This window comes from Saccopteryx leptura, chromosome 3, assembly GCF_036850995.1.
Source record: "Saccopteryx leptura isolate mSacLep1 chromosome 3, mSacLep1_pri_phased_curated, whole genome shotgun sequence".
In the NCBI taxonomy this organism is placed as follows: domain Eukaryota; kingdom Metazoa; phylum Chordata; class Mammalia; order Chiroptera; family Emballonuridae; genus Saccopteryx; species Saccopteryx leptura.
In genome coordinates this window covers 22,564,832-22,592,712 of record NC_089505.1, presented here as the reverse complement: position 1 = coordinate 22,592,712, position 27,881 = coordinate 22,564,832, and the positions used below count along the sequence as shown (strand labels likewise).

The following is a 27,881-nucleotide window of genomic DNA, read 5'->3' as shown; positions in this document are numbered from 1 at the left end:
AGTGAGTAACCCTCCTTGCTTGAGCCAGTGACCTTGGACTCAAGCTGGTGAGCTTTGCTCAAACCAGATGAGCCCGTGCTCAAGCTGGCGACCTTGGGGTCTCGAACCTGGGGCCTCCACATCCCAGTCTGGCACTCTATCCACTGCGCCACTGCCTGGTCAGGCAACTGTCTTCGCACTTTTTTTTTTTAATACAGGAAGAGAGAGTCAGAGAGAGGGATAGATAGGGACAGATGGATAGGAACGGAGAGAGATGAGAAGCATCAATCATTAGTTTTTCGTTGCGACACCTTAGGTTGTTCATTGATTGTTGTTCATTGATTGTTTTCTCATATGTGCCTTGACCGTGGGCCTTCAGCAGACCGAGTGACCCCTTGCTCGAGCCAGAGACCTTGGGTCCAAGCTGGTGAGCTTTTGCTCAAACCAGATGAGCCCGCGCTCAAGCTGGCGACCTTGGGGTCTCGAACCTGGGTCCTTCCACATCCCAATCCAACGCTCTATCCACTGCGCCACCGCCTGGTCAGGCTCTTCTTACTTAATAAAAGCATTCTTATCGGCTTACCTTGGGATGGGCAGAACCTGGAAATGAAAAGCACAGATGGTACGTTGGTAGCATCAAAATTCCGTTAGAAACAAAATGCGGAAATTGAGATGTAAAACAACACATAAAAATTAGACAACTCGAGCATGTAATTGTATATTTATTTCTCTTTTTAAAGAACACTCCTTAATGTAATTCAATATACAAACTTGGTTTCACAGAATTATAATCCACTACATAGCACAAAATTAATCCAGACTGTGTGCGTGCGTTCACACACATGTGTGTGTGCATGTTGTTGTGCCCCCCTGCTTCCATTCTTCTGGACCTATAAAGGCTCCGCCCACCTTCGACACTAACCCAAGCCCACTGCGAATGTTATATACAAATGACATCATGCTCCCACACGTTCTCTTCCCTGGAAAGCTTCTTCCTCCCGTTCCCCCTGAGATAGCCAGAAGTGGGACACTCTTCCCCTCTTCCAAAGGGTAAAGTGGCTTCTCCTAAAGCTGATGCCAACCCTGTTACCATGTGGACTGGCCGACAGGAAGGGTTGCGAGCAGGCAGGTCTCCATGCCTCTTCCCCGCTTCTATACCCACCCCTCAAAGTCCAAGAACGACCTCTCTGTAGTAGCCTTAGCTCCAGTCCCCATCTCGTGCAGCAAGAACCAAGATTTCTAAGCCCAGTCCTCTCCACCGGCAGCGCACAGCACTGCCTGCCAAGCCACCGGGCCGGCCGATAACCAAGCTCTACACAGTTCCATGTGCTTTGTCACTTTAATTTTTAAAGACACCCTAGCATAGGTCTGTGGCAACCTAGTGTCCAACTGAGTTACATAAAATTGTACCAGTGATGCACTTGTACATATTTACATGGGGCGGAATGTTTTCCCATATTTTTAGATGAGTATATAGATCAACATGTTCACATAAGACCAAATACTTTTAATATTATTTATAACTGATTTATAAAGCTTTGAAAAAAACTCACAATAGCACATTGTTTACTTTAATGCTTTACGGTACTATCAGTTTAAAATCACAATCAGCACTTAAGTTATAGTCAATCCAGCAAACAAGGGACAAAAAATTTACAAGAGTTAAGAACTGACTGATACATCCTTTTTTTTTTTTAACTAATGCATAAGTGCAGAATAAGATACTCTAGTTTAAATATCTTGTTTACAATATACATTTTTGTTCTAGGTACGCAACAGTAAATCCCATGCTTCACATAGAAAAGCAATCCACAACATTAAGAAAAAATGTACAATTTATGAAACAAAGTAAATAAATATTAGTATTACAGAATCAGAGCTGTACATAAAAGCTGTTCAGTTTTAATCATATAAAAATATGTTTTAGTGCAACCTCACATATATATTGATGCTGTTCTGCTTTACATCATTTAGATCCAAGTGTCCAAAAAAGGAAAGAAATTACATTTATTACAAAGCAGATACACAAATTCTAAAATATGTACAAATTACTGCTAAAAAATGCTTATAAGAATATAAGCAAAGTAAAGAAAAGGCACAAACATCTGTACAATTTTAAAAGTACCAGACCCAATAGGTTAATTTCAAATTTTGTTTTGGTCAGGCTCATGATGACTTGTTAATTTACCTAATTCTTTTTCTATAACAAAAGTATATATAATAGCAAACTACTGTAACTTAGGACAGGCATGCTATAAACTTGATTACCTCTATTTCTAGAAAAAAAACAAAACCCCAAAACAAAACAAAATAAGAAATGTGGAAATGAAAGTCTGCATGCATTTTAGATCAATGTAGCGGACTCTTTTCTGATGAAGGTTCTTTGCCTTCCTCTGTGCTTGAAGGTAATTCCTTGCTGCTGTGAAAGCCCAACTGTTTGTCATCCGTACAACTCTTGCTGTAAAATGCGGAGTGAGCTAACGCAGTCTGTGATGTACCAAAACTGTCCTTTTCACCGTCATCATGCAAGTCAGTGTGGGTGGCCGAGGCACAGGGCTGACCTGGCTCAGGCCCACTAAAGTGTCTAATGCCAACATGTGCACTTTCCAAGGGTTTCTGGTGGGGCTCGGGCACCCGTGCTGGCTGGTCTGCCCCAAGCAGAGCGACCTCTTCTGTGGCAATCCGGAGAGAGGCGATGGCTTTTGTACAAGTCTGTATGTTTTCCTCCTGTTCCCGCTCTGTTGCATTTAGGCTGTCTTCTGAAGTGCTCTGTTTCATCAACAGCCGAGGAGAGGAGGGCACGCTAGGTGGACCGGATGACTGCAAAAGGTGAGGCGATGGCTTCTCGTGCTGCTTGGGAATAACAGAGGCATCCTTAGCAAAAGATTCCCCGAAAGCGCCTTTCTTCTCCTCAGAGGCCTCCACTGGCAGAGGCAATGTGGGTGGAGGGTGTAAACCGGAGAGGGCCTGCGGCATGGAGTGGACCATTTGGATCCCACCAACTGGCACCATGGAGATAGGAGCTCGTACTTGCTGCTGCGAGTGGAGTGGAAGATGACTGAAGACATAGTCACTGGGTCCCTCAGAGAAAAGGCTGCAGCCTGGATGTTCATAAGCACCTTCTTGGTCTCCATAGAGACTGAAGTAAGGAACCTGAGGTAATCCTCTCCGTAAATTCTGTAAGGAAACAGAGAGCCCAACATTTAGGACGCACTAGTCTTCATGCTATTCATGCCAGGCTATTTCATGCATTCACACACTCATTCAAAACCCCTTTAAACTCCTTAATCATTTTACTGATTTTTCATTTTTCAAGTCAAAAGGGATTTCTCCCTTGTCTTTTAGAACCCTTGAATGAAGCTGTCCTTCTTTGAAAATTTTTCTTTTTAAACAGCAATGTGATTAAACGGGCATGTGTTTTTTTACTAAGTACAGAAACACATTTTAGCTGGGGGTTTTTTTCATAAGAAAGAACAAAAAAGAAAATAATAGGTAATTGCTAAAAAAAAAAAAAAAAGTTTACCGAGCAACAAAACCCCCACAAAAAGTAGATTTATAAATTTTTAAAAAAGTTTAAAAATTACCACCTGTTTATATGCTGGGAAGCATTTTAATATTTTCCTTAAATGTTGATAAGTATAATCAAAGTAACAAGCCTGAAAATTGGTATTTTGACACTTTTTTGCAGAATAGATGACAAAATGGTGGTGATACACACACTGGTCCTTCCAAGGTGCAAGTTATTGGTCTAATGGAATAAATTCCTGCTCAAGAGACACCCCGGACTGATGAACAGTATCTTCATCAAATCACAAATCAAGGCTGATTTTTGTGAGGAAACTATCAATCCATCAGGTAACCAGTTAACATTAAATATTTCAAAGAGTTACAACTCTTACTCAACTACGAAGGTGGAAACCAAAGATGACTGTATCTTAATTCTTTTGTTTATATTACTATCTTCATTTCCATAGCTTCTCAGAAAATAATGAATTTAAGATCATTAAAATTTGGGGCCAGAATTCCAGATTTTATGGTCCTAGCCTGGAAAAAATGGAAAACTTATTTTCTATAAACGTTTCTGTAGCAAAACACAATTTAGATTGAGCTTATCAGGTTTTAATGAGATTATCTGGTTTCAATCACGGAGATTCATTCTTTCAATGGATTGTTATTGTAAAGAAACTCAGTTTATTTTTATTATTTGAGAACTTAAAAGCAAATAGATACAAACATGTCAAATGTATGGTGGTCATCCAGGAGAGAGACAAAAAAAAAAGTTCTAATTCATTTCATGAATGTTTCAGTTCTAAAACTCAAGGTATGCTTTATACCATTAATGATTCATCCAGTTCTATTTAGATTGTGAGACAGGCTCAGGAACAATAAATTATGTATCACCTCTGCTACTCTGCGCCACCCTTAGCTTTATCCTGCTCCAGGCTCCAACTCACTCAAGCTGGAAACAAATGATTTGCTCTGGAAGGGCAGGAGAAATCATGTAGCCATCAACTCTGTAATCACAGGAACCTAATAAGCTAAGTAAGGGGAGAGTTTTATGGTATGAGAAGGAATTATTATCTGCTAACAAAGAATCCTTCTTGTATTTGCTCTGGTTTAGAAAAAGGCATGTTTCTTTCATCAAACACCAGTTAAAGTGGAAGAACTGTAATGCCTACTATACTCTTTGGGAAAAAAGTCAAATGAATGTTCTTTTAATCACAATTGTTACTGATTCAAAGTTGAAAGTAAAAGGTAGTTTGGTTATTTTTGTTTTGCTTTTAGTTGCTATTCTGCGATGCTCACTGCATAACCCTAATCAGAAAGGGGTCCGAAGGTGGCCTGAGACAGACGTCCCATTACGTGAGGTCTCTTCCTGAAGGCTCTCAAAGGGAATGACCTGTCCTGTCAAACTAAGATTTATTCATTATGTTCAAATTCCAACAAAACTGTATTCGTGTTAAGAATGAAAGTGTCGCACTCAGACCTTTACTGATCAGGAATTAGATGATTACAACCACAGACATATACAAGCAGAACTCCTATCAGGTAACCACTGCCAAAGCTCTCCAAAGGCTTCAGGGCCTGTCCATACACCCTCTCTCCTCCTATCCACCCCTTCTTCACCCTCCAAATAAACTCTCAATAAGGTCTCTCTACTTCTGTTTTTACTCCATTTGAAACTCTCTTTTGTTTTTGGCCTTACCATTGCAATAAGGTGAACAAACTCCCATATTACTTAAATATCAGTAAGAATAATCTTGATGTGAAAAAAACAAATAATGAATTCGTATGTGAATTGTGTTAAGTATGTATAATATATATGTACAATATGTATATGTGTGTGTTTGTGTGTGTGTGTGTATATCTATATATTTATCCCATGTACCAGATATATTATCCCACTCATTTTTTCAACAGTGTCAGCAGGCCCCCTGCAAACAAATGCTAGGAAGAAGAGGTGCAAGAGGTTCACTGGACGGTATGCATGTGGAGGTGGGGGCAGGAGCAGAATTGCTAATGTAAGTGAAGGTAACGGGAAAGGAAGCAGGTGCTCAGCTCAGCTGTGACCCATCTGAGCTCAGTCACTGGCTGGGGGGTGCAGAAGACAGCATGGCCTTAGGGTAAAAACCCAGGAGCAAAACAGCAGGAAGCTGTCAGCTGACTGCATTCCTGACAGCTGAACGGCAAGTTCTTTCCAGGACAGAAATCTGCTTGGCCCACCTCCCTGGATGCCACAAACAGATTAGGAAACTACGGCCAAGAGGTTAAGCGACTTGCCCAAGATCACACAGCTAGCAGGAGAGAGAACTGAATGTGGGCTCTTTCATTGGACACAATGTTCATCTATATTGTTTGAAGACATAGTATAGATCTATACTATGTTTAAGACCAAGACACTCTTTTGTCTTTTTGTTATTTATCCATCAAATCTTTAAAAATGGAAAAGAAATGTTTTTTATTTAGAGAAGATGAGAACAGAAAGCATAAGATTTTCACCCTTATCCTTGAGTCACATACAGTAGACTCTCAAAAGTATTTACTGAAGGAAAAAAGACTATTTCCTTTTTATTCTATCTATCTATCTATCTATCTATCATCTATCATGTATGTACGTTATATATGAATGCATGGATCTATCTATCTATCTACTCATCTATCTATCTATCATCTATCTATCTGCCTACCTACCTGTCTAGCCATCCATCCATCCATCCATAGATCCTGAAAAGTGGAATGAACAGGAAGGTATGAGGGCAGAAGCAGCAGGGAGTCAGATCTCAGTGACTGCATACCATCTCCTCCGAGCCTTCTCCCTGAGTCCTGCCTCTCAGATGGAACCAGACCATGAGTGAATCATGCTGGACTACAAGTTCCTTTCATGCTACGGTCAATGTTAAGCAACAATGCAAGGTATTGCTACTAGCATTTCCTTTAAAAATGAAGTATTTTAGGGTTATTCCAATTTAATATTTTCAAATATTATTCAGAGAGGTGAAGCACTCATCAGATACACCAATCAGGAGAAATACTTCCTATAGCATAACCAATTCTATTTTTGCTCAGGCACCAAGAATCTAATGCACACATCACAGAAAGATGAAAATCTTCTTCTGTCCCTCAAAAACAGTGTGGCAAAGAAGAGAAGTGTTTGGGACCAACAGGCCCCCTTCAGGGTGTATTCCCAGATCTATTCCCTCATATCATGTGAACAAAGCAGCAGGCTATAAATTCTCTCAAGATGATTAAACTGGGTAATAGACCAAAAGCTCAGCGCTTGGGCTTCACAAGTGGTAAAGTTGAACAGTTCTGTTAAATATGCAGGTGAATTGGGCATATATCCGAAAATTAGATAAACTCTCTAGCCCACTCCTCCAATTCCTTTGCCTGAGTTGATTATAAGTGCTATTATTATTATTATTATTTTAACAAGAATAATGTGTTGGCACTAAAGCTTTATTTGTGTGTGTGTGACTGAAATTGACTGAATATGCTCCAACATCTCACTAATACTACAGTCTTAGTCCAACCGACCAATAGCAGAACAGGAGAGCCTCGCCTCACACACCCCATCAGCATCACTGGTCCTACACCAGATGCAGTATCCTGGTGTCTGAGGGATTTATCTCTCTTCCTTTACACTACAATGGCATTAACTTCCGAAGAGTCTTTCTTTCTACTCAAAACAGTCAAGACACAAAAACTCTGAGCCAGCTAGTTTATAAGCTTAGCAAACAGATTCTGTCCGATTCATGATACATTTTTCTGTAGTAGTTCCACCATGAAAACTAAGTTGGTGGCAGGCTGGTGAAAAGAGAGTATTGAGAGGAGAGGGCTGGAAGGCAGCAGGGAGCTTTCCTGAAGTTCAAAAATGACAACCTAAGCTTGTGATTCAGCTTGGTCAAAAGGGGGTAAGAGGGCACAGGGCAGTGAGGAGGAAGGGCTGCAGAAGGCAGGGCTCCCTTAGGCTGTGAAGGGCGGGGCTGATTCTCAGGACAGAGCTCCAGAGCAAAAAGAGAATAAAGAATAATCCAGGGCAAAGAATAGAGATCATGGCGAAAAAAGCATATACATTCATGCCTTTGATTTATTACAACCATACCAGCGGAGTCCTTCTTTCTTCTCCCAGTCCCCCACTGGTTTTACATGTCCATTTGAACTAAGTAATGGTTTCTTGTTTTTAAAAAACAGTTATGGAGAGTCGAGGCTGATACCTGAATCAGAATCCTTACCTAGCGAGCAGTTATATAAACAATGACGACTAAATACACCCGAGAATGTCTGCCTTAGCCGTCCTGACATTTCAAAGACTTTATCTTTTCTACTCATGTCGAAGTTTCAGCTCATGTTTATAATTAGTTAAGCTTAGAAAGCACTGAGAAAGGCCTCACCTGTTACCAGCTGGAATGCACTACTGCTCTGATGCAATACTACTACTACACTTGGGGTCGTGCCACAGCCGTGTCACTGACAATAGCGAGCGATGAAAATGTCTTCCTGCTATTTTCAGCAACTGAGTTCACTCCTCCCAGTAAGAGAGACTCACATTATAAATTCCCCACTTGTGTGTTATCAGAGGTTCCTACGTGCTAAGGCTTACACATTAAACAGAAAAAGCTACTGATACTCACAGGAGGCCCCAGCACAATTGGTTCTGCCTGCAAATACTGCCCCATGGACAATGGTGGGTTGTGGTATAAAGCCCTTCTGGGAGATGGCGCTCTTATGGAGGTCAGGTATCTCCTCTCTCTTCTGGGAGAGAGGTCTCTTCTTGCCGTGATATCTTTCCCAGGTGACAATGGCCTTCTTGGGGACAGATGCCTTCTGGGTGAAACATCTCTTTGTGACAACTCTCTTCTCAATGCAGCTTCCTTTCTTGGGGAAAGGTGTCTCATGGGTGATAGATCTCTCCTAGGTGATAAATGTCTTCTGGGTGATAAATCTCCTTTGGGTATCAGATACCTCTTTGGTGAATGATCTCGACAGGGGGAAGAATCATATCCTGGTGAGGAATGGCGGCTGGAGGGGGAGAAGTCCCTCGGAGAGGAGCTGGGTTCTGAAGACAGCATGAACTCTTCATCCATACAACTGGGTATATCTAACCTGTCTTTGTCTGGTTCTGAGTCGGTACTTTTGCTCTGGAATAACCTCTGGTATTCTGTCATCTGGGTATCTTCACATGAATTACTTGGTGTCATAAGCTGAGTAACCTGAATACTTGGCAAAGTAACCAAATAGCTGATCAATGAAGAATGTCCCAGGGAACTATCCGAAGGACCCCCGTGGGGTATGGCGCCAACATTCACAGGTAAGGAAGAGAATCTAGGAGGCTGAGGACTGGTGCTTCTTGATCTGGTTTTTGGTGTCAAATCTCCCTGATCATCAAACTCATCATCATCTTCATCATCGTCGTCATTATCATCTGCATCCTCACCATCCGATTCTTCAGCATCTGAGAACTGATGATCAGTTGAAATGCTGGACATGCTATGCTTCTCAGTTGCTTTGTGCAGATCTTCCATAGTTTCTGAAAAAATTGAACAAAGAGAGTGTGTACATCAAGATCCAAATATCAAGGCTAGGAGTTAATATAGTTTTCCTCTCATCCCAGAGCCTTCCTCAACCCTCCGGCCCCTAGAGAGAGTTCCTATAACACTCCCTGGACACTTAACCTCTGTGAGCCTGCATTGGTTTTTCTCTTTTATGAACTTAGCTGATTTCATGCCCACCTTATAATAAAAACTCCATATTAATGTCACCCCATTAAAATTAATAAAAATTTATAAAAAAAAAAAAACCCCAACAACTCCAGAGTAGGACCTTATATCTCTGACATCACATCGCTCATAGAAAACCCTCAACAAATGGATATATAACAGGGGTCGGGAACCTATGGCTTGCGAGCCAGATTGTGGCTCTTTTGATGGCTGCTAGCAGACAAATCTTTAATAAAAATAATAATATTAAAAATATAAAACATTCTCATGTATTACAATCCATTCATTTTCTACCGCTCATGTTCATGGTGCGGGTGGCTGAAGCCAACCTCAGCTGTCCTCGGGGACAACACCAAATTTTTATTGGATAATGTGTAACGTACACGGGTAGTTGTATGGCTCTCACAGAATTACATTTTAAAATATGTGGCGTTCATGGCTCTCTCAGCCAAAAAGTTTCCCGACCCCTGTATAATATTGTGAATGATAATGTTAGAAGAAAAATAAAAGCAACAACCTGTCTCTACAGGTATAAACTTATTGTAAGAGGTGTATCTTAGAAGGTTTGGTTGACCTTCTGGTTTTCTATTAAGGCTAAAAATAATAAATCTTTTCCTACTAGATTTCCTTAACATGAAAATTAAGACATTAAAATGTTTTTCAACACTCCCAGAAAATTTTATACAATTTAAATCACCAACACAACAAAAGTACAGTTACATTTCCTTTATGGCTCTAGATAAGAATATTTTTATAGTAAGACCTTTTCCCTCCCTAGGTCTGAACTGAAATGCAGTTGTTCCTTCTCAGTAGGTTTCAGACAACTCCGGATGTCAGACTTCCTTTCTATATTTAGTACTTAATAAAATAAAATGTGATTAGTTTTTTTTAAAAAAAAATCTACACTTGGTTTAGCACTTTGGCCACAAAGCTGCAGCATGCACAGTGAAGCGATCAGTCCACTAAACTCTAAATACCTGCTTCCTCGGTTTCTGTGTCATCCACCGAAGTCATTGAGACTCCCAACTCCAGGCATTTCTTCATGTGTGCTTTAGATTTCATATGCTTCGTCAGGTTTCCTAGAAAACACACCCAAAATGAAAAATTAATCTGTTACCAAAATGTGATGATTGCTCCAAAATTCGATGTGAAACGAACTCACTAGAGATGACAGAGGTTTGTTTCGGCCCAGTCTCTCTCGCCTCAAACCTAAGAGGGACAATCTGGTTTCTGAATATATCAACCCCGGGGGACACGGCCCAGTCTCAGGTTCTCTTCATTCTAGAAGACTTGTGGAAGCTTAGGGTCACATCTTTTCAAGAGCAGGCTCCAAGCATGACTCTGAATCCCAAACTTTCCTGGCTGAGAAGGAATATAATGTTTTGGGCCCAATGGGGTCAGCCTCCTACTATTCCATATAAAGCCAAGCTGGGTCACACATCTCAGAGAAATTCAGAATGAAATATTATCAACACACCAACAGGACCCCAGTCCTCTGGCTCTGATTAGATAGAGATTAGACTCACAGGATCCTAACTAGTCCAATGAAAAAATTATCCAAACTAATGTTAAGGGCAACCCTGTAAATGAATTTGAAGAACCATACAAATATTTCATTAACTACCTATCAGCAATATTATTCTCAGTATTAAGCATCTATCTGTGTGACATATATTAACAAGCTTTATGACAGCATTTCTTCTGGAGCAACAATAGTCCCTTTTTATTTACCTTGAAACTCCCATCAGTCTAAGGTAAAGAAAAGGGTTTTATGCCAAATATGTATTATGATGATGATATAGATATATACAATTATGTATATACATAAAAATGCATATATTTCTGTGGTTTTATATAATTGTTATATGCAATGTAAGAAATTATAAAAACACTGAGCCAATCACTTTTGACTTAGGATCTATGAAAAAAACAGTATATATATTTTTTCATGTCATTGATATAGCTTATCAAAAGATAGTCAGGAGCTAATTTAGTTATTAGGGCCATAATATTGTCTAAGCCCTTTGATGCTGCTTGAGCAATGCACAAGCAAATGCTTTATTTTTAAGAATAGGCTAATTAAACCTAAGTGGAAACCGTCAACCTGCTGAAAAAGTTTGTTCCCCTTGTAGAGGTGTTTAGTTTACTACTAATGTAATATATGAATCACAATTCTAAACACTGTTGTTTGTTATTTTACTTATATTACTACAGTTTTTTTAATTAAAAAACTCAAAGACTTTTGTAGACAGATCGAGAACTCTAAAACCAGTAAATTAATTAACTATAACATATCCATCAATTAATAGAAATCATATGCTCCTGCAAGGGAGCCAGGAATCATGTGTGTGGATGGGTGTGGATGGTTGATGTGTCAAGTTAATTTATTTAGATCCTAACATGTGTTTCTTCTCCTTTATTTTTCTCTCCACCCGTTTCTAGTAGACAGTTGGGCTTAGAGCTCTCGTTGTTAAGGAAGGTCTGTAGTTAGAAATCTGGCTCTGAAACAACCCTGCCCTGGCTTTGGTTTATGAAATTCTTGAACTTCTGAAGGGAGCAGCATGGCAGGGGGAGGACACTGAAGGAGTGGCCCAGGCGCGGAGAGGTCCTGGTCCTGCAGGTGTGCCCTAGATGAACTCAGATGACACGGCTTTGGACAACAGGCATTTCAGCCGGAGGTGAGAACTAGAGGGCCTTCCCAGAAGAGGTCGTTCATTTTAAGATTCTGAGACATTTGCACATTCTCAAAAGGTGACTAGGAAATTGAAGTAATGACCAAGAATAAGTTATTTCCTGCTAAACTCTGGGACAATGGTTCAGAGCCAAATTTAATTTAATTTTGAAAAAAATCTTTCAAATGTGTTTCCTCACCCAGTGTTTTACACAGCTCTACCTGCAGACAAATTCTGTGTCCAGTGAAAATATATCAGTTGTAATGACTGGCAGATTTGCAGTATATTCTAAAACTAAAGATGATATTTTCTTAACTACCAGGGAGTCTCTTACTGAAATTCTGTATAAAAGGCTTAACTGTGCAAAGGCGGATGATATTTAAAGGACCTTATGTTTATTTCTTTTGAAATGCAGATGAATACCCCTCCCCCTTTCTTGGTCTTCATAGAAGGCATTCTTATAATATAGATACCTTGTTAATAACAAAGAAATATATACTCAGAGGCTACACATTTATACTTCTGACAAAACAATGAAACAATTCACAGTTTTGACTACAAGAGAAAACCAGTACACATTTCTCTGCCAAAGATGACTTTATTTGATACTTATTTTTCTTGACATGTAGTGGAGCTGATCAATTGGTATTGAATTCAAATTTAAAATGAAAACTTTGGAAAATGATGCGAGGGTAGTGAGGGGTTCTATAGGATCTATTCATAGTCTTACAGGAAGCAGTAGAACATGCTTCTACAAAAATCAAACCACCTCTAATTCACTGTTGTTTGTATTCTGAGAACACTGGCCTTGTGAACATTTTCATGATTTTATAAAATGACAGAAACATAATCAAAGCAACCTTCTTTTGTAAAATACTTTTACATAAATCTACCTATTAAAAGGATTTAAATATATATTATTTATATTATTATAATAATAATATAATAATTTATATTTAAATATATATTATATATGTGTGTGTGTATACACACACACACACACACACACACACACACACACATATATATATATATATATATATATATATATATATATATAATTTCAAGGCAAGTCCCAGTTTTATGAGATTAACCACTGTGGCTTGAGAGTAAGAAATTGTCTCTGTGCTGATAAATACACAGAATCCAAGCTATCAAATTTCTATGCATAATTAATGCAACAGTGGATGGAGGGGCCCACCTGGGAGTCTGTGGATTTCTACATTATTTATAATCTTGAAACTGACCATGAGCACAAGCTTTTTTCCCCAGCTGTTGCTCTGCTTTCCCAGTGCCACTGCACGGACCGTCTCGCTGCAGTATTTCAATACCGGTGCAGAGATTAGACCACATAACATTTCCAACATGAAGTCATAGCTACCCAGGCAATTCTGAGCCACTTCCTTCAGAGACAACTGGCCCGGGCCCAACTCCACAGCTCTTACTGAGCCATAAAAGGAGCCTCGCTGTCTCATGCACATCCTTTGATCACTTACATGAGGGAGAAATTACATTGTGTGGGGTGATTTGTTCACAAACAAAATCATCTCATTGTTGATGAAAGGTAGTAATAAAATGGGATGCGGAATACGGAGTAGCCATAAAAAAGTGTGGTTTTTTTTTTTCAAAAAGAATAGATAAATAAGGTCAGGCCTGTACCTTTCGTTTTGAAGGCGAAGTTACACAACTTGCACACGTAAGGCCGGACGTCAGTGTGCGTGCGGATGTGCTTTTTGAGCATGCTTGGCTTCTTACAACGAATCCCACATTCTTCACAAATGTACTTTCCACGTCCACGTCCTCTGACATATACATAATCTTCATTTGACTTATACCTGTTTGTAAGAGGGGAATCCAGTGTGTTTTCAAATACTTCAACACATTACATTTTCAAACCAAAAGCTAATCATTTGCATGGTAAATTTTTATGAGGGACTTTTTACAAACAATTATTCAACTTTTCTTCTAAAAAGCCTGTGGAATCTATGCAGTAAATGCTTGAAAGAACTAGAGATTTGGTATTGGAAACAAAATGTAACTTTTTCTACATGGAGGTCAAAATGGAATTGGCTCTTCTTTTAAGTGTAAATATATGGATGTGGTGTAGGCGTTCACACGGGCTTATATAAGCCTCAAAGAATTGTAGCACTGTGCCTTAAAACTTTTAGATTCTAGGAAAACTTCCAACCAAGAAATTTCCAAAAAGTTATACCAACCTATTCAAATCATCATAGATCATTTGTTAATATTACATTTTTTCAGATGTGTATGCTCAACACACATACCCCTCTAAATTTGCTAAAATTAATACAACTGAGAATAGATTTCTTCTTTGCACATTTCTATTCTATTCTCTATTTTTATAATCCTGGCAGGAGAGTGCCTTGGAAATTTCTAGCTTACACAAACTGAGCTGAGCTTACCAACTATGGTCTACAGATTTTATATGCTCTTCTCAATCTGTATACAAGTGGAGTCTAAATTTCAAGTGGCTTCTGGAAAGTACTATTATTTCATTAAAATGAGAGGCTCTATTTTTTAATCAAATCTGCATTGGTTTCCAGAAGGATTTAATTGAGAGGTCTGAAAGGATATCTAACAAAATCAGTTAGATGTACAAAGTCTTAGGTATTCACTGTGATAATCAACAGAAAAAACCTTCCCAGGCTCAAACATCACATTTTATTTAGAATACAAAGAAACATATGTCACAGAGTAGGGTAGCACTCTATTGAATAAATCAATGAATATTATTATCTCCTAAATCACAGCTAGGTTAGAATTATGGGTCTAGTGTCATTCTTGGAAAGATATCCCTTTTGAGGATTTTTTTTTTTTTATAACTTGGAAAAGTAAACTGAAGTACAAAGTATCCTAATTCACTGGGGATTGACTTAAAGGCACAAGATTTAAAAAAGATATTTTTTTGTTTTTTTGTTTTTCATTCTAAGAGCACTGCAAACCTTTTCATTTATCCTAGCTAACCCACCATCAGGAGGAGCACAAGCAAGTTCAACATCATTCATCCAGTTCACTGAAAAATTTTAAAAAGAGAAAAAATCCATCCACATATCAAAATATCAACTCTGCTATAGATACTATATAATCTTAACCTTACCTACTCTTCGGTTAGTACCAATCCAAGTGAGAATTAAGTAGTAATAAAAAAAAGAATAGTTAATTTTGCATGTTTTCTGTTCCTTTAAATCCATTCTCTTTTACAAAAAAATTCCATCAACTTGTTCTTCAAAACTATTTTAAACTTTATTTTTTTATCTCATTATGTTCTGTAATGAAGTAGAAAAGAATCTAAAAGATGCAAAATATCATTCACCTTTTAAGGTCACTATTCTCTGCCTCTAACTAGATGAAATTGTATAAAGAATACAGAATAAAACAATTTCACAGAAAGCTCATTTTCTTTGGGGAAGGATACTTCTTTAAACTTATTGTAGTCTATCATCACAATTGATAGGAAATACATTTTTCCTTAAGATAATATAATTTTCTTTTTAATGTCTTAGCTGATTAACTTGCTTCCAGAATAAAAATACAATAAAATTCTGTATGAAATATAACTGGATTTTAGAAAAATCTATACAAATAAAATGTTTACCAGTCAATCATCCTGCAGACCCATGAATCTACTTGATATGAGAATTAATGGAATTTGAAAAAATAATTAAAGGCTCTGCTTCATTACATTCCAAATCTATAAGTTACACATCCACTTAAACAATTGGTCAGTGGTATTTTTTTTTTCTTAATTATCACTTTGCCATCACCAAAATAAGAGTTGGTAATATACTGCTTGGAATAAACCTGGTCACCACCAGGCAGAAACTGGGCCACAGATGAAGAAACGATTAGGACAGAGCCCACAAAACAGGGCAATGAAAGGAGATAGAGAGCCCTGGCCGGTTGGCTCAGCGGTAGAGCGTCGGCCTAGCGTGCGGAGGACCCGGGTTCGATTCCCAGCCAGGGCACACAAGAGAAACCCCCATTTGCTTCTCCACCCCTCCGCCGCGCTTTCCTCTCTGTCTCTCTCTTCCCCTCCCGCAGCCGAGGCTCCATTGGAGCAAAGATGGCCCGGGCGCTGGGGATGGCTCTGTGGCCTCTGCCCCAGGCGCTAGAGTGGCTCTGGTTGCAACATGGCGACACCCAGGATGGGCAGAGCATCGCCCCCTGGTGGGCAGAGCGTCGCCCCTGGTGGGCATGCCGGGTGGATCCCGGTCGGGCGCATGCGGGAGTCTGTCTGACTGTCTCTCCCTGTTTCCAGCTTCAGAAAAATGAAAAATAATAATAATAATAATAATAATAAAAAGAAAGGAGATAGAAATGAAATAGGGGCACAATCCTTTTGGATCATCAAAACACAGCAATGAAACGTTCACATACGCTTTCTCACGCGGGTCCTTCGTGAGTGGAGATGGGTTCCCCAAAGCATACAGTAACTGTGAAGGTCTCTCGCTAATCTAGTACAAGTGCACTGTTATGAAGAGGCCTGCTGAGGATAAGAGGGTTGATTCAGTCCCAGGGACCTCTCAGTCTCTGAGGAAAGAGAAGATCTATATTTCTCTCGTTTGGGTTACAAGATGAAGGATGTCAAAAAAAAAAAAAAATACTGAGACGAGCTTTGTGACTACATACAACTGTGGTTATCGTGATAATCCTAGACTTCCATCCAAAGGAGGCCGACCCTAAGAGGGAATCAATTTTAATCATCCATCTCCAAACTGGTCATCTCTGTGAGAAATAAATAGTTCCTATCACTAAACAGTCAGCATTGTAGAGTCAAACAGGTAACATTATTCTGTCTTCCAAGTGTAATTGGAATAAATTCATGCACATGGAAATATGTAAATTATAGATCTGCGATACAGATAAGGATAGTTACATCATACTCCCCTAAATGTGGTTAATGTGCTTTAAATATTTTTTTAATTTTAAAACCAAAAACCTGGGCTTTTCTCCTATTGATTAGATTAAAGATACATTTCCATCCAAGTCTAAAACTAGACATTACACCTATGTGTAATTTTCATTAACTATACAGACAACAAAGCCATTGAATCTTATTACTTATGTCTCTACCACTCAGAATTTTACATTTAAAAAGAAATTCGTAAAGACAGAGAACTGTCACAGACAAGAGGCATTTGGGGAAGCCTGACAACTAAATGCAGTCAGGTCCCCTGGCTTGGATCCTGGGGCAGAGTAAGGATCTTAATAGAACTGGTGAAATCCCAATGAAGTCTGAAGTTTAGGTAATAATAAAAGCAATGAAAGAAATGAATAAATTAACTAGTTTTTAAAATTAAAAATGCCCTGGCCATTTGGCTCAGTGGTAGACTGTTGGCCCTGAAAATGAATACCCTGGGTTCAATTCCTGGTCAGTGCACACAAGAGAAGCAATCATCTGCTTCTCCACCTCCACCCCTCCCTTTCACCCTTCTCTCTTTCTCTCTTTCTCTTTCTCTCTCTCTCTCCCCCTCTCACATTCATGGCTCAGTTGGAGCAAGTTGGCCCCAGGCACTGAGGATGGCACCATGGCCTTGCCTCAGGTATTAAAATAGCTCAGTTGCTGAGCAACGGAGCAATGGCCCCAGATGGGTAGAGCATCACCAGGTAGGGGGTTGTCCAGGTGAATCCCTGTCAGGGCACATGCAAGAGTCTGTCTCTCTGCCTCCCTGCTTCTCACTTAAAGAAAAAAAAGATATTATACATGAGTATGCATGATTGTATTTTTTTGGCATAAAATATGTCCATTCATAACATAACAAATGCCCATAAAAATAATATTAAAGAATAGAACTTTCAAGATTCCACCAACTTTAGTCCATTTCATACTAAATCAGAGGTGTAAAAATTCAAAGCAGAGGCTCAAACCATACACTACAAAGACATTTTCATTAAAAACAAGTCACGAGAACAAGGACATGAACTCATTCATTGCCAGCCAGACTTCAGAAATGTGAGTAGGAAAAAAAATTCGCTTTACATTTCCAACCATTGTTTTCATGTAGACATTCTGGACCATTTGACCTGAGTTAAAACTGATAGTTTACATTTGTACTTATATTTCCTTACCCTCCTTCAAATATTTTTATTCGGATTGGCTCAGTTTGTTTGGATCCAATATCTTTATCTCCATGAATATCTCCTTTCCCTCTTTCCTTTAAGATATTTCCCACTAGTTTTCTTTCTAGTTTGCTGCCAAATAAAAAGGATGCATCAGGTTTCATCTGTAGGAGAAAAGGAGAGAACCAGTTCATATGCTTTCTCTAAGACAGAAGGGCAGCTCACACAGCCTGCTCTTCTGCAATCTCTAAATATTAGCCCAAATTCCATGCTAAGAGGCCACAGACTAGTTACATAAAATAAGGTACAAAAGGAATAAAATCAGAAACGAATGGCGCTGTCTACTGAGTAAATTTGTTCTGTTTCAAACGATACTTTTAGCACTTATACTGTGTAACACCAAGGAAAAGTTTAAAAACATGTTTTATGTCCTGAAGTGGCAATTAAAGCCACCTTTATGAATTAAGAAAATATTTTCAAAAAAACTTGGAGGGAAATGGTAACTGTAATAAATAAAATATACTTTTAAATCATCCATTTGCTTCTCTATTGACTTAGCATACATTCCCAAGGGCCCCCTTGTTAATATTTTTATAACTTCATGACTAAGGCATTAATTGTTCATCTTTCTAACAAATCAGCAAGTCACTTGGGGGGAAAAATTAGTTTTGAGAGAGATACCAAGAAAATAAATTTTAGTAAAAAGTATTGTCAGTGGGAACAAGCCCCCTGATGTTTACAGAGTTCAGTTGTGACACCCGGCCCGCCTTCTGCCTGGTCCTTCCTCTCTACTCTTTGTCCCCACTCCACAGCGCCCTCAATCCCACACATCAAAGAAAAGTCAACCTGCTAGGTCCTTCACAGAGGTCTCAGGACGGGGAAGAACCCAAAGGAATTAGTGCCTGAGACAGAGTGTTATGGCCGTGAGTGCGGGAGATACTCTGTGGCTGAGACCTTTCTAGGAGAACCTCAGAACTAAGTTCATGCCAGTGGTTTTTGTCCCACCAATGGATACGGCCAACACTGCATGGGACACCCCCCAACTCTGACCTTCCTTTTACTTGCAATTTTCAGACTTTCCTTCACTACGCATTCTGCTCAGCAATCAAATCCGCAATACAGAATGTTTCGGCACATCATTCGTTACCTGAGTGAACTGCTTCCAAGCACTTGATGATGTGAGCTTGCCAGTTCCAGGCCTGTGCATAGCGGCCAGGGTATAGATTTCTGCAGTGATTTTTTGCTTGGACCTCAGAAGAGCCAGCGTGGTCTTGGTGTTCAAGCCTGATGGGTTTGGGTTACAGGAACTAATGCACCATGAAGCATAAACTGAGGATTTGAAGGTGGCCTGTTGCACATAATTGGGTTTTGTATAATTCAAGAAGCACCAACTCACAGTAGTTGTTGTCCGCAGACTGGGGAACTGAAGAATCTGCTGGAAATCTGCCACATCCGTGAAAAGAAGTGTTGAGTTTGCCACTTTCCCACCTGGGCCGGAGGCCATGTGGACCAGCATGCCAACGGGCAGCTTCTGGCCCGTCCCCTGCTCCTCCAGCTGGCTGTCTCCCTGCGGCAAGGAGGAGCTCTGCGGGCTCATGCTCATGTCGGAGGCTGTCTCGTCAATATCTAGTTCATCTGAGGACTCTTTGCTCTCCGAAGGCCCACTGGACTTCTGCCCGAGAGAGGGTGCCCTGGAGCTGGGGGTGAATGGCTCCCTTGGGGGCGCGCCGGCGGAGGCATGCTCTTGAGAGGAGGAGGGGGACAGTGAGGAGAAGGAAGAGGACCCGGAGGACGCGCCATCCTTTGGCTCGGAAGCACAGCCTTGTCGAACCAGCTGGGGTTTCTGGGGGCGGGAGAGATCCTTCTTGATATCTGAGTTGGTGAGCTCCACGGCGCTGAGCTCCTCCACAATCTGTCCGTACATCTTTTCCTCTTTGACCCTCTTCTGCTGCTTGGTTTCCATGAAGAGCTCCAAGCTGCTGGCGGGCGAGAGCATGCGCTTGCTTCCGCCCAGGGTGGCGCTGTCCGAGGTGGAAGGCAGGCACAGGGGGATGGAGGGCTCCAAGCCCAGGGGTAAGGTTTGAGGTACTTTCCAGATGGGGTATTTTTCCAAGCCTGCATGCTGCCCCAACACTTGGGCAATGTTCAACCCTATCCCTTGCATGGCCGCATTAGTTACCAATGTTCTTTGGGTCATATTCTCGTCGACTTTGCATATGACAATTGCAGGACTGTTCTGCCCAAGTATCTGAGAAATGCTCGTGTACATGACACTCCCATAGGACGGGACGTGGGTCTGGATCCTCACAGGAACCACTGTTCCCGGTAAGGACTGTAAAGGCCCGGCGGTCGCCGAGGCAAAATCTTCTTGAAGAGCCTGCTCGGAGGGAGTATCCATTGACTTGGTGCTCTGGTCCGACGGAAACTTTGGAAGAAGGTTCTTTGAGTGTAGCCCTGATGTTCCTGAATAACCCGGGTAGGTTTGCTCTTTTGTGTGTGCGTAATCAGCGGCTTTCTTTCCAGTGTGCTCTGCGGCGTGGTCTAGGGAATAGCAAGGGTGGACGTCTGCCTGGAAAGGTGGCTTGCTGTAGCTCTTCTGTGGGTGTGGCACCAGGGGGTGTGGGAAATGGGTCTGCCACCAGGGAGGCTGCTGAGTTGGTAAGTGAACCATACAGACAGTAGGGTACTGAAACTGAAACAAGGCATTCTGGATTGGAGAATATGGAATCGTCTCTTGATGTGGAAATAAGTGTGCATGCTCAGACAAGTGCTTGCTTGCGATATAGGGTGTTGGTTGTATTAAGGGATTTCTAAGAGATTCCTGGCTGTCCATGTGCATGATCGGTGGCTGGGCCAGGTGCAGTGGCCCTGAGCTCAGCTGGGCACAAGGACCCACGAGCTGCTTCCCTGGGTCCTCTGCCTGGAGAGGAGGCAGCACAGAGGATGGGGCGTGGGGCCACATGGGCCTCAAGCCGGAGTGCAAGTGTTCCACCTCCTGCTTCACGCTCAGATCTGTCCCAGCCTCCCCCTGGGCGATCTCAGGAGAGCCGCTGAAGGACGCCTGCCGCACCAGGAAACATTTCTTCCTCTCCCGTGATGGGGACAACGTGGAGGCCGGCGCCCCCGCCCCCGGAGCGTGGGACAGGTTCCCATAATCAAATGACTTGCTCCGAATTTCTGGGACCTCAGTCGGGTGAGGGCAAGGCATCTGCTCTGACGAGCAGCGTCGCATCTCTTTTTGGTGGTGGTGGCCCGGGACGGACAGTGAATATGAACCGGCAGGGACAGTCAAAAACTCCGAATGCTTCCCAAACTCGTCTTGCTTACCGGGCGCCACCAGCTTAATGGTTTCTTCTCTTTCAAAAGACATGGAGAAACTGGAGCTGTGGGACAAGTTGCTTTCCTGGCTGGGGCTGCGGGAGAGGCCCGTGCCCGTGGACTCGAAGCTGGACTCCCCCGACGAGTGCTCCATATCTGCAAGCCGCAGCCGCTTCTTTTTGGGCGGCAGCTTCTCGGCTGGGAGCTGGGAGAGGGTCTCGCTCCTCTGGGGCCACTGAAACTCCTCCACGGGCTTCTCCGGCTCTTTGCTCTGGGCTTCCTTCTCCTTGTCTGGCTTATCGGGCTCCTCCGTCACCCGAATCTCAGGAACCTGAATGTTGTGCTGGCGAACCAGCCTGGGCTGGGCGTGGTACACCTGCTGCTGCCCCTGCGGACAAGGGGACGGTTTCCCCCCGCTTTCTGCACTCTCTCCTGGGGGAGCCCACTCGGGACTCACCGGGGCTTCGGAAACCTCACTGTCACAGGTCTCAGAAGGTGAAGAGGCTTTCTCCTGGGCACTAGCCACCAGGTCAGATGACTCAGACCTTTCAAATGAATTGGGTCGGCTCAGCGAGTTTGTGTGCTGAATCACAGAAATCACATTTCCTGAAGGTTTCCTGCCCCCGAGGTCTGACATCTTGTCTGAGTCAGAGGCTGGGGGGAACTCCTCTGACCCTAGAGATGGACTTCCAGATTGCAGTGGGGGTCGACACGGGTCAAAGCGCTCAGAGTGACCATGAGAAGTGTTCTCATGCCCAGCTGTGGCGAGTCCAGTTCTCACGCCTTCCTGCATCTGCAGTTTGGGGTCATAATCTGAGGTCATCATGCCCACGGGAGTGCTTCCAACGCTGCTGCAAATCATGGGGGTGTCCTCCTCATCTCCCACACTCTTCTCTTTCCGGCGTTTCCTGTTTTCACACGTCGTCCCAAACGTGGTTGGCACTCCCTGCAGTGGCACCGAGGGATCCATAAAATATTCCCCGCCATGTTTTAAGGAGCTTAGGCAGGAAATGTCCCTGTAGCTTTGCTTTGATGTTTCAGGGTCTTCCCACCGCTTGTAAGGTTTCCGACAGACGTCATAGTCATAGCCAACCCTGTCCCCGGGAATCAATTTCTTTTCCTTCAAGGATGAACCTGAGATACTCTTTAACATCCTGCCATGGTGTTCTGCCTCCATATGCCCCTCCTGTACCGAAGGTAGCTCAAATGCAGCTTGTCTTCTTAACATGCGCTGAGGGGGGATTCCGACAGTCCCCGGATAGAACACATCGTCGGAACCAGTCATCCTCTCATCAAACGAGTGACTTCCTCTCAAAGAAGGGGGAACACTTAGATTGGTTGCTGAAGAAGTTGGCATTGAGTTGCTTCGAATAAGGGGTGAAGAGTCTATAGGTGCTTCTAAGAGGACTGGGTTGCTGCCTTGGAAATTTGTAGGATAAAGCTTTCCTTCATTCCTGATAGATGATGGGACAGTCTGGGATTGTCTGGACTCACTGTTGAATTTCGTGGACTTCAGCATGCTCGTCTGAGTAGGATCGAGCTCGCCTTTGCTCGGAATAAACTGTGAAATGGGATCTTCAAACATCTTGACGTCTAACCTGGTGTTGACGTGAGGTAATGGTTCCGTCACACCCTTCCGACCCATGGTGGCACGTTCCTGGCTTGTGGTTGTGACACTGAGTGTGTTTCTGGGACTAAGCCGACAGTATTTTCCAAAGATGATTTCTTCATAAGACTTTGCATTTGTGTTGGGAGGGCTTATCTGCTGCTCTGCACTTTCAGAGCGAGAAAAGTAGCCAGAGTCAGTGCTTCCTTTACTGTGTGGGCTCAGAAGGTTCAGAGACGGCTCAGAATCTTGTCCTTTTTTCTCTGACAGTCTTAGTGCAAGTTTTTGTTTTACTGTGTGAGAGTCATCAGCCTTCGTATTTAAAGACAGATTGGGTAGCATATCAGAGCCAATATACTGAGAGCTCTCATTATTTAAAGGAATCCCACTTTTGGGAATGATCAAAATCGGCACCTTGATTGGACCTCCCAATGATTCTTCCAGTGATCCATGATAGCCCCCTCTGTTGGCTATGTCCAATGGGATTGATGGACCAGGACTCATTTTGTCAGAAGCCTCAACAAATAAAGAACTCTCCTCGTCTGTGTCTGTACTCTGTTCGCCATCTGAATGTATTTCTGCTTCTACATCAATAAAACCAGCCTCCAGGTCCAATTTCGATACAGCTGACTCTGTGAAAGGGACTAAGCCTGCCTTAATTGCATGGGCATGCGACTTCCTGTGCTTGTATAAGTTGCTCTTTGTCTTGAAAGAGAAGCCACAAGGTATACATGGATATGGCCGCTCCCCAGTATGGGACCTGATGTGCTTTTTCAGCACGCTTGGTTTGGCACACGCCCTGCTGCAGTAAGGGCAGATGTACTTGCCGGGCTTCTTGGGTTTGTGCTCTTTCTTGTGAGCATCTTCTGCTTGTTCTATACTTTTCTGAGAGTACTGGCTAAAAGCAGGGTTCAGACTTGAAATCTTTTTTCTAGGATAGCCACCACTGTGGCCATGGATAGGGAAAGGAAATAAGTCCTCAGAGGCAACAGATGGCAAAGGGCCAGGGAAAAGCCACGGAGGGCCTTCGAGGCTCTGATGTGGCTTGTTGCTGTGCATGACCCCCTGTGGCAACGAGGGCTGAGGGAAAGAGAGAGAGTGTTGGCATGAATAAGGGCTCGGACGGTGCGGTGGGTATTGCTTCTCGGTGACTTGCTGTGCCACCTCACTGGGGGAGGCCAGCTTCCCGGAACCGAAGAGTTGTGCTGAGGCTGTGTTCCCGATGTGCTCCGGGTCTATTTGTGGTTGCCGCTGGCCTTCTTGACTGCCAAAAGTGCTCATCTTAATAACGGCTGATTGTTCCTGTCTCCATCTACCTGATGTTTTATCAGTTTCTCCAGACCTTGAGGTAGCTTTTTGTCCTAGAGCTGTGTCCCCAGTGTCCATTTTGTAACACAAGGTCTTAAGGGCTAATTCACTTAAAAGCCCTGCAGACTCATGGAGTGTCTCCAAAGCTGTGCTTTTTAAAGCTTGCTTGCTTCCATGTTCCAGGGCGTCTGCAAACTTGCTGAGTGCTCTTTCTCTTTGGAACCTTTCACACCTACCCCGTAGTCTATGGGCAATAGATGCGAATGTTCTTGGACCAGGGCTATAACACAGTTCTCTCCATTGTAGCCGTGTCTATCCAAAAGCTAAGTGTAAATCTGTAAAATTTCTTATGGCATTTGAATATTTTCAGCTAGGATGGAATTGGGATGATGAATAGTCTAGGAGAAATTTTTCCCATCAACTAGAGCACAGTTCAACTGTCAGTTTCAGTAAGATAAAATGATCTGGGGGGGAAAAAAGAAATACAAAGAGATTGTTGAAACAGTTATCAAGTAGAAAACCAAAACCAACCCTAAATAACCAGCTGGAAATTGGATAAATTGAAAATGATTTTTGCTCTAAGGAATTCTTTTTATGGCTGTTGCATTATTTCCACAATTAAAGGATATTAATATCAAACTTAGCATTAAGTCATAAGCATAAATTTAGTCAATGCTTGAACTGTGGTTGTCCTTTTAAATACACCTTAATTTTGGTTAGAAAAGAATTTAAATGAAAACTTTTGATGAGTATTATTTATGAAATCATAAAATTTTTAAAAGCCTTCATTAAAATAAATTTAGAGCTATTTCTAACCAAGTTTTATGGCTTGCATTCTGGTGTATGTATTTCTCTACATAGATATATTTTATAGAGTACTACATAATATATACTTACAAATATTTATTTATGTAAATGCATAATATAATATATACATTAAAAAGCAGTGATTTGTAGAGCTAGACTAAGTCTATAAGAATCAAAGATTGTCACAGAACTTTGAAAAAAGCAGGAAAGTCAAAATAAATAATTATAAAACCTTCATAATGGAAAATAAAACATATTTTAGGAACAGTTTAAAAAGGTAATGATTACCTGGATGGTTTAGAATTCTCATGGGCATGATTGTCTTGACACTTCCTGGGTAGAAAATAAATCCACTTAGAAAATATTGTCCCATTAAAGCATAAATGTCAATTTAAACAATTGATTTACTTTATTCTTTAAAAGGGGGGACTGGGTGAAGAGGGGGAAAGGATTAAGAAATACAGATTGGTAGTTATCAAAGTCATGGAGATGTGAAGTATAGCACAGACAATGTGGTCAATAACATTGTAATAACTGTGTGTGGGGGCAGGGGGGGACTGAAAACAATTAGGAAACACTTTGTTCAGTATATATTATCTAACCACAACAACGCTGTACACTTGAAACTAATACAAAATAAGACTGACTGAAATCTGTCATTGAAAAATAAAAATTTTTAAATGTATTACTTTTAAGGGAAATGAAAACTTCAGTCAAGTGGAAATTAGGGATATAATCACTACCCATTTGTTGGTTTACACAAAATTATAATTTTGTTTAAAACATAACTTTATATGTAAAATTACATATAAAACAGAACTAGAATAATATATTTAATAATAGTGAATAATGCTTTTATTGCAATGAGGTAATACCTTCATAAACCAGATGCTTTTAATTTTTATAGTTAACAGAAATAAATTAAAACCATTTTACCCTAAACAAGACACATACAATTCTTATTACTGAGGACATATCACATAAAAAAGATGCATCAATAAAATTCATAAATAATAGCAATAATATTTTGCTGGTAAAGAATAGACCAGAAGATGAAGTGGTTTACATAAAATTTAAAAGCAGATGTTTAATGGTCAGAAAAAGATGATCTAGAACATTTAGTTAATTTTTATTGAGTTGAAACTTTAAAAGGGGGGGGGGCTAATCAGAAAGTCATAATTACTATTTTATTTAAAAAGTAAAAATCAGTTTTGCTGATACTAACATAGTGTCATCCTATATTCCAATAGCACTTATTATCCAGAAAATTTTTTAAATTTAAAACTTTGATCCCAGTAAAAAACAACAACACATTGACTCATTTATGCAAATAGCTGTTATCAGAAAATCTCTTCCTTTTAAATTTCTAAGAAATGTCTACCTAACATACCCTACCATTTTATCATAAAGCCAGGTGATACCGACAGCCATGTTCCCTTCTCCTGGGTATTCAAGAGGAGCTCTGTCTGAACTGGAGGTCCCAGCAGCACGGGGACCACTCTGGTCTACTTTCATCTGAGCTGCGATGTCTAACTTCTCACTTCAGTGAAAGGCTCAAGAATATGACTCAGGAATTGGAAAACATTCTTATTTCACACGAACCTTTTACGATAGATTTTAAACATTGTTTACATGAACCCTTTCCATTTCATTTTAAACATATTTGAGGATATTCTTTCCAACACAGACTAAATGCAATCCATAAAATCAGTTTCCTTGGAGTTTCTGAGACACACTAAGAAAGGTAGATGGAAGAGAAAATGAGTGATGAGTCCTCTGGGGAATTTTCTGATCGTATTCATGAGCCATTAAAAATGTGGACTCTTTTCATTAATCTTTTGTCTACAGTTGCTTTATCTTGGAATCTAAAAATCTGCAACATAAATTGTGTTCCCAGGTCTATTACAGGGCTTGGCATGACTGTCTTTTCACCAAGCAACAGTGAGAAGTATTCTAAAGTCACTCTGCTGCTCTTCTCGATTTATACTCATGGAAAGAAATTCACTTTCAAAACCACAAGGCTTTCAAAGTTTAATCTAAGTTCGATAATGACATTTGTCATTTTTTGTGAGGTGATACTTTTACTTTGTAATCGAATTCTACCGACAACGGTGTAAATTCCTGAGCTGGTGGTGTTTTATAACTTAAATGTCTGAAAATGCTTCTAAGCTTGGGAAACAGTTTCTTCGGATCTCATAATATTATTACAACCTATCAAATGTACCATTGCATACAGCTGCAGGTTTAGTTTAATTTTCTCAATATGTATATACTTAGTGCTGTAAAAGTCTATAGTAATGTGGTTAATTATAGCTACATTACTTCTCTATGACTGTGTAGATTCATTTTACTTTTCATATTCTCTAATTGCACGTTCAAAGTAAATTTCTATGTTTCCTAATCAATTGATATGTTTTTTTTAAAAACGCAGTATTAGAGCAATCCACACATGAAAACAGCCAGTTATCATTTCATTCTCAGAGATTTCTTTTTATGGTAACCAAACCCACACAAAGTCATTTTTGGCAGTCCTTGCCAACAAAGGAGAGGTATTCCAAACACGGTTTCACATTCACATTTTAAAATTTCCCTAATGCCTTTGAGTGCTAAGAAAAGAATAAGCTATTTTGCCTAAAGGATATGAATTTGGGGTTTCCTGTGGAAGGTGCCCAGCCCATAGGAGCCCATCAGTCAGGAAAGAAGGGCACTATCGAGCCGGCTCGGGGCATTTTTCAGAAAGGGAGGTCGTGATGAAAAGATATTGATTGCCCTATGCATGTCTACTTCAGTGGCAACGGAACTAAAGGAACTGAGAAAAAGAAAAGATTACAGGCTACACGAAACAGTTGCCATTTTTCTGAAAGTGTGCCCTGTTCTTTGGCCCCTCTTCAC

General features: G+C 41.0%; 1 protein-coding gene across 9 annotated transcripts in view; it reads right to left on the bottom strand.

Annotated features, from left to right (window-relative positions):
* Positions 1 to 684: 684 nt before the first annotated feature.
* The window catches only part of HIVEP2 (HIVEP zinc finger 2), a 188,734-nt gene continuing 161,537 nt past the window's right edge, over positions 685 to 27,881 (bottom strand). For all 9 annotated transcript variants that reach the window (XM_066373100.1, XM_066373098.1, XM_066373095.1 and 6 more), the window contains 7 exons: positions 25,278 to 25,322; positions 19,098 to 24,646; positions 17,960 to 18,114; positions 13,529 to 13,704; positions 10,175 to 10,276; positions 8,112 to 9,007; positions 685 to 3,156 (listed from right to left, as the gene is read on the bottom strand). In XM_066373100.1, the coding sequence (XP_066229197.1) occupies positions 2,329 to 3,156; positions 8,112 to 9,007; positions 10,175 to 10,276; positions 13,529 to 13,704; positions 17,960 to 18,114; positions 19,098 to 24,260 (7,320 nt within the window). In that variant the 5' untranslated portion in view covers positions 24,261 to 24,646; positions 25,278 to 25,322 and the 3' untranslated portion in view covers positions 685 to 2,328. The remainder of the gene's footprint in view (positions 3,157 to 8,111; positions 9,008 to 10,174; positions 10,277 to 13,528; positions 13,705 to 17,959; positions 18,115 to 19,097; positions 24,647 to 25,277; positions 25,323 to 27,881) is intronic.